The 10,751-nt window shown below is 41.8% G+C and overlaps 1 protein-coding gene across 4 annotated transcripts in view; it reads left to right on the top strand.

Annotated features, from left to right (window-relative positions):
- The first annotated feature begins 3,661 nt into the window (after positions 1-3,661).
- Positions 3,662-10,751, top strand: part of LOC114652716 (complement C1q tumor necrosis factor-related protein 3-like) — a 62,513-nt gene continuing 55,423 nt past the window's right edge. For 2 of the 4 annotated variants that reach the window (XM_028803040.2, XM_028803039.2), the window contains exon 1: positions 3,663-4,012. In XM_028803040.2, the coding sequence (XP_028658873.1) occupies positions 3,926-4,012 (87 nt within the window). In that variant the 5' untranslated portion in view covers positions 3,663-3,925. Of the gene's footprint in view, positions 4,076-10,751 lie in introns of all 4 variants that reach the window. The other 2 variants (XM_028803037.2, XM_028803038.2) reach the window with 2 other exon arrangements.

The raw sequence follows: 10,751 nt of genomic DNA, 5'->3' as shown, positions 1-10,751 counted from the left end.
GTAGGCACAACATATTCCACCTCTTGCCAGAAAGACTCACCAACACCTTTATTTCCTCTGAGAGCAGCTTACGTTTCTCCATTTGTTCTTACCAACTTCTACAGGTACACAGCGGAGTCCATCATCACTGACTGCATCACAGTCTGGTTCATTACTTGCTTGGCTCAAGTTTGAAACACACTGCAGTGCATGATAAAGATGACACAGAGTATTACCAGGCACCTTCTCTTCAGGCAATAGCAACACTCTACCTTAGAAAGGTAAACAGTGTAATTAAAGAACGTGTCCACATTGTGAAGCCATTTTCTCAATCTTTTCATCCAAGATGTATACAAGACTGTTAGCAGTTGCACCAGTAGATTCAGAAACACATAAATACCACACCATCTGAGTTTCAGAACAGGTAACCCACCTGAAGCTAAGCAGGTTTGTGCCGGGCCAGTACTTGGATGGGAGACCATCTAGGAAAAGCTTGGGTTGCTACTGGCAGATGAGATGGTAGGTTTACCTTGTGGTCTGTGTGTGGGTACAAATGCCCAGATAATGGGTGTGCTGTACAAATTGGTGCCGCCCTTCAGATGAGGCATTTAAACTGCGATCCTGGCTCTCTGTGGTCATTAAAGATCCCTGGGTATCTTTCATAAATATTTTCTCACAATGTCCATTCTAGATTATTCACCATGGTCTCATCCATTCTGAGCCTCTAATCATCGCTAGTCTCTAATTGGGTAATAATGCTGGTCTGTGGTGAGTGTACTGGCACAGTAATGTGTGCTGTTAGATATTGGTGGTTGAAGTGGTTCTCCTCTGTACTTTGAGTAGTGAGAAAAGTGCTATATAGATGTAATTAGTTAATTATTATTACTATTGTTTGCCCAGTGGCCTCAGAACTCCTGCAGATTTTGTTTTTTTTTTGTTGTTTTTTTTTACTCCTCTGGAGTTTTTTTTTGTTTGTTCTTTTCTGTCCTCCCGGTCATCTGACTTTACTTTATTCTTTGTTATTTAGCATTGCCTAATCTTATTTTTATATTATTATTTTTTACCAGTAATAGCGCACTGCATGATAACGTGGCGGCACATTGATGCAGTGGGTAGCACTGCTGGTTCACAGTTAGGAGACCCGGGTTCGCTTCCCGGGTCCTCTCTACGTGGAGTTTGCATGTTCTCCCCGTGTCTGCGTGGGTTTCCTCCCACAGTCCAAAGACATGCAGGTTAGGTGCATTGGCAATCCTAAATTCTACCTAGTGTGTGTGTGTGTGCGCGCCCTGCCCGGGTTTTGTTCCCTGCCTTGCACCCTGTGTTGGCTGGAATTGGCTCCAGCAGACCCCCGTGACCCTGTAGCTAGGATATAGTGGGTTGGATAATGGATGAATGGATGATAACGTGCAGTGAATACACTTGAATTGAGCATTCATAGTTTTCCTCCTCTTTCTCTGTACGTTTAGCATTCATTTGCTCAGAGGTTGATGCGCTTGCTGCTTCCTGAGCAGCTCTTCTTTTCTCCACCCTAGCGGCCCGTTTCTTCTCTTCTTCCGTCGGCATCTTTTCTTGTTAAAACTGGTTAAGTCCATGTTTCTGCTGCAATTGCGTAGTACGTTTTCTTTCATTTTTCACTTTAGCTGACTAGTCTTTAATCCACCTTAAGAATGATTTAAGATATCAAGAGGTAGGGATGAGAACGGTGAAGGTGGTAGGGAATGAGAATGACGCCTATATGCATCCGCCACACGGCTGCCCTACTGGCCACTGCCGAGAGTTGATTCTACAATAAAATAAAAATAAAAAGAAGAATAACCTTGGAGGTCAATCATCACCCCGAAAGCGGATAGTAGACGTCACGTAGTATATGTGTACCAAATTTCAGGTCAATAGTTCAAACGGTTTGCGAGCTACAGGTGATTTAAAATCCTAGACAGACAAATGGACAGCCACAGTAGTGTATTATATATAAAGATAAACTTTTCTTTCTTCATTTGTATGAAAATGTGCTATATAAATAAATGTTATTGCTGTTGTTGTTGTTATTAGTATTATTATTATTGAATATATATACTGTGGTGGATTGCCGGCTTTTGATTCCAGCTCTCACCCCCAGGCCACCAGGAGGAGCTCTCCCAACAGCGTGAACGTCCCCCGAGTTCCAGCAGGGCCTCATGGACTATGTAGTGTTTATACGCAGCCCTGCTGGATACCTTAGGGACCACCAGGAGTCGCTGTAGGAGGACTCGGAGGCTCTTATGTGCCCTATAACCCGGGAGTACGTCATGGCCACGTGACAGGAAGATACGATGTGCTCCCGGGTTGAAGAAAAGGACTGTTTGCCCTGACCCGGAAGGAATAAGGAACTGTGGACTGATTGGGCAGAAACTCTTCCGGGTCAGGGAATAAAAAAGGATGATGGGAACTCCCAGACATTGAGCTGAGCTGGGTGGAAGGGTGGCAACGCATCTGGGAGTGGAGGATTGGTTATTGTTTGTTGAATTATTGATTATTATTGAGTATTGTGGAGTGGAGGGTGCTTTGTGCACTATTATTATTATTATTATTAATAAAACTATTATTTGGACTTTTATCTGGTGTCTGACGTCTAGTCTGAGGGTTCAAGGGGTCACGGAGACCTCTACCTGTCACAATACATTGTACATATGTTATACATACATGCCATTCAGGGCTTCAAATAGGGGTGCGTTGCATGGAGGCCCCTAAATAGCCTCACTCTCTCCCATTTGTGGTAAACAGCACTCTGTCTTCAAAGAAACCCCTCAACACCCTCCAGTTCGATGGTGGCTGATCAAAGTACAGCGCTCTGTCTTCAAGGGGTGTAAATCATGGCGGATTACAGTGCAGCCCTCTTTTTTCAAAGGGGCACAACCATTGGTACCCTGCTCTGCTGACTGAGGTACATTGATATGGGACCATAAAACAGTTCTGACATAACCACTTGAAAAGGGCTTGTTGTGCCCCGCTGTGTGTACTTTTTACTTTATTTATTAATTGTAACTTTTTTGTATTGCAGTTTTGTCAACTCTTCTAACGAGACCTGAAAATAAGAATGTTGATGCACTAAATACACGTGATGATGACTTGACTTGAAGCCCAGTGACTATTGTCTCCATGGGCGTTTTTAACCACCATTCTTCTGCACTCAAGTAATTCAATAATAGCCCCTTGTTGTCACTTGTTTCCTAGTGTTTCGTCATGTGTATTTATTCTTAATTCAATCTTCTTAAAGGTTTGTGGGAATATTGTAATAATTTAGAGCCAATGTTTGAACTTTTTTCATCTGAGAGTCTGTTTCCAATTATATGTGTAATGAAGACTGTCCAGATAGAAAAAAAAACAGTGTATCTGTCACCTCTGACCCCAGCCTCCTAGGAATGGCTGTGTAAAATGAAAACAATATTCTTGTCAACACATAAAACTTTCCATTTTATTTCTTACTAAACTGTTTGTTGCTTATGAAAAAATGGAACATATTTGGACTTCATAGGTAAATAGATGGAGTTTGATTTCTTTCATGGCTGCCAAAAACAACTTGCCATATTTCGACCAAAAGTGTCATAATAAACCATCAAAGAAAGAAGACGTAACAGATTGCACATTGTAGGGAACCTCCGTCAACAGCGCCTCTTGCCAAAGGCCATTAATTTTCCAGTTTCCTCAGTCAACACTCACACTTGGAAGGATGAGCAGTGCAATGTTCTGAAATTTGGAAAGGCAAAGAGCGTAACTGTTTTAAATAATCAGTCTGTCAAGATTAATTTTTCTGTTAGCAGATGGAGCATATTGTAACATATCCTGCATGATAAAAAGAGAATCGATGTTAAATTGAAGCCAGGCTACAGAGTGAAAACTACGTGGTGGAAATTTAGAAGTGCATGTAAAGTCTGATACTGCTCAAATAAAGGCTAATGACATAAAGAATATGACGCTAAGGATTTACAATGGCTGCCAGCTTTGGCTCTTTTTCATCTTTTTGTACTTTGCCGTGTGTCAAGAGGAATACCAGGAGGTGAGACGGGAATTAGATAAAGCCATGACTAAGGTAGATCATGATCCATCATCTACAGAAAAGGTAACAAAAAGGGAAAGAAGTGAGACTTTAAATGGGACCGCAGGCAACCGTTTATCCTCAAAGCAAGTAGAACAGCCAGCGAGACTAGACCAGCAGGTACATTGAAGCAATGGAGAGACTATTTCAGTGCATTAGGAACTTGATGTTTCATTCTAAATTGCTAACTTTGTCACATATGGGGGCTTTTATTATTGACAATAGTCAGTTTGAACAAGGAAAATGAGGGTCTTAGAGTGGTACAGATAAGGTGTTCTTCACATGCATTTACTCTGTGAATATGATTCGAAAACATGTACTTTAAAAGTGGTGACACATTACCTAGTGTTGCTAACTCATTGGTTTTATTCTGCATGCAGAATGGGTGTCTTCTATTGGTGTGTTTTTATGTATGTACAAAGGTTTCACGTTATTTCCAATTAAAGTCTTTCCTCATATATGAGAAGTCTCAAGCTTGCATTAGTAATATATGAGCAAAGTGATTTTGTACAATTTCAGCAGGTCTCATATCATTGTGATACTTTGTGATTAATTTCTAATTAAAGCACAAGTGCACAATTTTATGAAGTGTGACAAAATGAAGGGACTTTCTTTGATGTTTGTATTAGACTTGCAGCTTCAGCCTTCAAAGGTTAAGTTTGGTATTTTTCAAGTCAAAATCATTTCTTCAGAAATATTTTTTACTGGCTGCCCCCCGCGGCTCCACCCATGTATTAGTGAAACAGGACAAACATTAAAAATCAATAAACAAAAAGGAATCGCTAGCTAAGCAAAGGCAAGGTACACTCCAAAACGCAGAGGCAGACTGGCTCCCCACTCCTGAGGTCACGCTTCCCCCTCCCCTTGGCCCAGAGCCTCTATCTCGGATTAGTGCAAATAAATCGGAACTGCAAGCGAACTATGATACTTAGCGCGATGAGAGAGGTCGCAAAATCAACCGGAATGTTCAAACAAATTAGTCAAAGTCAAAGTGAACTTTATTGTCATCTCAACCATATACAAGTATACAGATAGACGAAATTTCGAAGCTCAGGATCCACAGTGTAACAACATGACATGCAAATAATAAATTAAAAATAGAATTAAAATAAAAATTTAAAATCAAAACACACACAAGACAAGACATTGTGCAAAGACAAGACAAAGAAGTAGCAGCAATATTGACGTGTAGTTAGCAATATGAACATTGATGCAATGTAGATACATAAATATAGTCAATAGATATGTAATATAATAAATAAATAATAGATATAGATATTACGGAAATTATCAGTGTATGATAATAGTTGTTTAAGACATGTGTAAACAATGACAGGTCAGAATGTTTCACAGCAGAAGGATATCAAGAATGTCAAAATACTTCAAGGTCAGTATGAGATTTTCAGTTCTTTTCTACCTGCACACTCGTCTTTGCAGGAGAATGGCTTGCATGTATAAATGTTCTGTTTTTAGAGGTGGTTGAGGCCGTGTGGAAGGTCCCAGAGGGCAGCCTGGTGTTAAGGAGTCTTAACAGCTTGGGGGTAAAAACTCTCCTGCAGTATCTTCTCTTGGATGCCAGAAGATTGAAAAGTCCATGTGAGGGGTATAAGGGGTCCTGCACAATGCTGCAGGCCTTGCGGACACTGCGTTTGTAAAATATGTCCTGTAGTGAAGGGAGAGGCACCCCAATAATATTCTCTGCTGTCTTCACTATCCTTTGCGGGTGCTTGCGGTTGGATATGTTGCAGTTGCCATACCAGACAGTGATGAAGCTGGTCAGAACACTCTCAATGGTGCCTCTGTAGAACATGGTGAGGATGGAAGGGGGAAGACTTGCTCGCTTCAGCCACCTCAGGAAGTGTAGTTTCTGCTGGGCTTTCTTGATTATAATAATAATAATAATAATAAATTTTATTTATACAGTAATCCCTCCTCCATCGCGGGGGTTGCGTTCCAGAGCCACCCGTGAAATAAGAAAATCCGCGAAGTAGAAACCATATGTTTATATGGTTATTTTTATATATTTTAAGCCCTTATAAACTCTCCCACACTATTATAAACATTTCACGCACAATTATACAGCATAAACCCTTTGTATTCTTTTAGATATTAGGTAAGATTCGTTGAAATTATATATGTAAACACAGTTTACATACAGTAAAACTAAATATTATTTTAAAGATATCGAGCATCTCCGATATCACATATGTTACAGCCATTATGACAGACAGGCCACCAGCAATAAATACGTACAATGCAAGAAAAATTGTATACAGTAAAATGTGTGTACAGTGACACTAAACTATGTACATGTAATAAGTACTGTACGTAAATAATTAATTATGGTTACTCACCAACAATGACACGATGACTTGTCCGATAACGATGAGTTTAATTTTACTGCACAACAAAGGACAGTGTTACTGTTCTTCTAAAGGAGCCTCTTCAGGTGACTGTGTAGCACCGCCGTTGTTCTTCTTCCAGCACTCTTCAATCCAAATCCCTAAAGCAGATTCCATCCAGACTACTGCCTTATCACGTCCACTTGCAACTCATTTTGCGCCCTTGTTAAAGGACACTGCGGCCGTAGATCTTATATGCTTTTCCTCCTTTTTAAATAAAAAGAATCGTGGACTCATTGATGCTATAATGGTGTCCTGCAGTGGTGTAGCTGTTTCCTTCCTTCAACATATCCAAAACTTTTACCTTTTCTGCAATCATTTGCATCTTCTGTTAGCGCTTGGACACGGCTCCTGAAGCAGTAGCAGGGGCACTCTTTGAGTGAGATTAGAATTCCTGGTTAATGCACCACTCCGTCGCTGAGCCAATCAGCAGCACACAGGAACTTAACCGCATGCTCTGATTGGGTAGCTTCTCAGCCATCCGCCAATAGCGTCCCTTGCTTGAATTCAAATGGGCAAATCAACTGAGGAAGCACACGTACTGTAGACCGCAGACATCCGCAAAGCAGTGAAAAATCCGCGATATATATTCACATATGCTTACATTTAAAATCCGCAATGGAGTGAAGCCGCGAAAGACGAAGCGCGATATAGTGAGGGATCACTGTATTGCACTTTATATTTTAGAAATCTCAAAGTGCTACAAAGTAAAAATAAAGTAATAAAATAAGAAAATCTATAAATACTTTAACAAAATGTCTTTCTAAAAAGATGAGTTTTTAGATTTCGTTTAAAAGCATCAGTCGACTGTGGGGCTCTCAGGTAGTCATGGAGGGCGTTCCACAGCCTCGGCGCCACAGATGAAAAAGCCCTATCACCCATACTGCGAAGCTTGGTTCTAGGGACTTGGAGAGTGTTAGTGTGTACAGAGCGGAGGGTGCGTGAGGAGGTATGAGGGGTAAGGAGTTCCTGTAAGTAAAGGGGGGCATGTCCATAAATGCACTGATGGGTGAGGAGAACGACCTTGTACTCTATTCTGAGTGGGACAGGGAGCCAGTGAAGAGTTTTCAGGATTGGGGTGATATGGTCATGCTTTCGCACCCTCATCAGGATCCTGACAGTGCTATTCTGGATATACTGGAGTCTCTGGATACTCTTGCCAGGAATCCCGATGAGGAGTGCATTACAGTAATCCAGCCTGGAGGAGACAAAGGCATGGATGAGCTACTCTGCATCTGCCAGGGTGAGTGTTGGGCGGAGTTTAGCGATGTTCTTGAGGTGGTAGAAAGAAGACTTACAGAGGTGTTTGATGTGGGTGTCAAAGGTGAGTTGAGGGTTCATTTTAACACCCAAATTGGTGACAGATGTGGAAAGGGGGATGTTTTGGCCAGAGAAAGTGATACTGGTGATGGAAGAGGAGCGGAGATAGTGTGATGTGCCAACTAAGATGGCTTCTTTTTTGGATCTGTTCAGCTGAAGAAAGTTGAGCCTCATCCACGCCTCTGTCTCCTCCAGGCAGGTAGTCAATGTGGATATTGGCAGAGGAGCAGTAGAGGAGGTGGGGGTAGTCCAATAATTATAGAAAAAAAACAGATCTAAATCCGTTAAGTAGTTCTCTCGTGAAAAGCGGACTGACATACAGACAGACAGACATTGGATTTTATATATAGAGAGATATTCATTTCCACTTGTAATTTGTGTTCTGATGTTAAGCATTTTCTATACATTTTAAAAAATATCCTGCTTTACAATAGAGGAAAATGGGGCATGAGAGACCACCAGAAAATAGAAGCCTAAAAGTTTCGATATAAGAAAACAAGCCTTCCATGTTTCCGAAGCCTATTTGTGACAATAAAAGGGATCTAGAAAGAATCATTTTACCACATATTCCTGGTACTATTTTTCTCATTGTAAGGATTTACATCAGTGAGTTCTTACATAAATATGGAAGTAAATAAGAACAAAACTAACCATGTGGCAGAAAAAGTTTACTGTGATTTGGTCATTCAAAATGAAACCATTCCCTGGTGGGGATGAATGGTAAAACGCTAAAATGGCATGCATTACAAGTGTTCTTTTAAAATGGCTGAAACTCATAATATTGTTTATTTTGTTGCTCAAAAATGACATGTACAAATTATTTTAAAATGTGTTCATAATCACAAGATGCGGCTCAGAACTCGATAACCATCTTGAACGTATTACATTTTTAAGCTTATATTTTCCAGTGATGCTGGAAGCCTCTATTGTGAGGTGCCAGTGAGAGCAAGATATTTTTTAAATTTATGGAAAATGCTTAACTTTAGAACACAGTGTTGCATGGCAAATGTATATATACCATGTTTGTGGAAAAATACTGTAACCATCCATCCATCCATCCTCTTCCGCTTATCCGAGGTCGGGTCGCGGGGGCAGCAGCTTGAGCAGAGATGCCCAGACTTCCCTCTCCCCGGCCACTTCTTCTAGCTCTTCCGGGGGAATCCCAAGGCGTTCCCAGGCCAGCCGGGAGACATAGTCCTTCCAGCGTGTCCTGGGTCTTCCCCGGGGCCTCCTCCCGGTTGGACGTACCTGAAACACCTCACCAGGGAAGCGTCCAGGAGGCATCCTGATCAGATGCCCGAGCCACCTCATCTGGCTCCTCTCGATGTGGAGGACCAGCGGCTCTACTCTGAGCCCCTCCCGGATGACTGAGCTTCTCACCCTATCTTTAAGGGAGAGTCCAGACACCCTGCGGAGAAAACTCATTTCAGCCGCTTGTATTCGCGATCTCGTTCTTTCGGTCACTACCCATAGCTCATGACCATAGGTGAGGGTAGGAACATAGATTGACTGGTAAATTGAGAGCTTCGCCTTATGGCTCAGATCCTTTTTCACCACGACAGACCGATGCAGAGCCCGCATCACTGCGGACGCCGCACCGATCCGCCTGTCGATCTCACGCTCCATTCTTCCCTCACTCGTGAACAAGACCCCGAGATACTTGAACTCCTCCACTTGGGGCAGGATCTCGCTCTCAACCCTGAGAGGGCACTCCACCCTTTTCTGGCTGTATACTATACTGTAACTGACTTGAAAAATACCAAATACCCCTTTAAATGCTGGTTGCATAAATATGCTAGAAATATGGACTGTTCTAAATAGGTGAATGTACTGAACATTTTGAGCAGAGGCATCGTTATTGTAGGCCTGCACCTCCCAGGAGGTAGGCAGCTCTGTGACTGGGGGACAGTTTTCTAGCTTTGTTTTCAGCAGTTAAGTTTTATATGAATTTTTAGTATCTCCTTGTGTTGTTCATGGCAGAATTGGCACTCCAGCCACTATAAAAATACTCACACTGTTCCATTCCATCTGAACTAGTGTGGTGCTGACGTGTCACCCACTGCATGGCTGCACTCGGGTCTAAATCTGGGATCCTGAGGTGGTTTGTCACGTGGTGGGTGCGGCAATGCACTGTATCACCATGTGCTCCCAGACTTCTCTGTTGTGTTTTTGCTTGATTTTTTTTACTCGTTTTACAATATTCCCACAAAAGTTTAAGAGGATTTCCATTAATTTACCAAAGAATAAATACATGAGATGAAAGGCTAGTATACAAATGACAACATGGGGATATTATTGAGTTACTTGTGGTGGAGAAAAATTCAGCAATAAATATTCACAGGCAGATAATAACGCCAGTGGAGACATAGTTGCTGATGGTCACTGGGCTTCAAGGTCTCCCAACTCACCAGTTACTTAATTTCTAATTATTTGATGGAAGCCTTTCAGTCTGGTTTCAGTGCATAGCACAGCTGTAAAACTTCTCTGTTTTGGGTAACCAATGATTTGCTTATGGCAGCAGATTTTGGACTATCCAGTGTTTTAATTCTGTTAGACCTCAGTGCAGTATTTGACACTGTCAGACATGGCATTCACCATCCAGAATGGAGAACATGCTGGGTATTCCTGGCACTGCCCTCCAGTGGTTTAAGTCCTATGTGACTGACAGGCAAGAGTCTGTTAGTCTTGGCAACAGCAGATCCAACTCAGCGCCAGTCACATTTGGGGTTCCTCGGGGTTCTGTCCTCGGCCCACTGCTCTTCTGTATCTATATGCTTCCTCTCGGGCATATTATTCGTAGCTATGGACTGGGTTATCATTTTGACAATGTCTGCTTCAATGTTAAAAGTGAAACTTCATCAGAGCTTTCTCAGCTCATAAATTGTCTCAGTGTGAAATTAATATCTGGATGGAGCAGAACTCTTCAAAATTAAATTGCAAAAAAACTGAACTCCTGCAAATTGAAACTAAAGCACAAC

The sequence above is a fragment of the Erpetoichthys calabaricus genome, chromosome 5 (genome assembly GCF_900747795.2).
Source record: "Erpetoichthys calabaricus chromosome 5, fErpCal1.3, whole genome shotgun sequence".
Classification (NCBI taxonomy): Eukaryota; Metazoa; Chordata; class Cladistia; order Polypteriformes; family Polypteridae; genus Erpetoichthys; species Erpetoichthys calabaricus.
The sequence above is the reverse complement of the archived record's forward strand: the minus strand, read 5'-3'. Positions and strand labels throughout refer to the sequence as shown.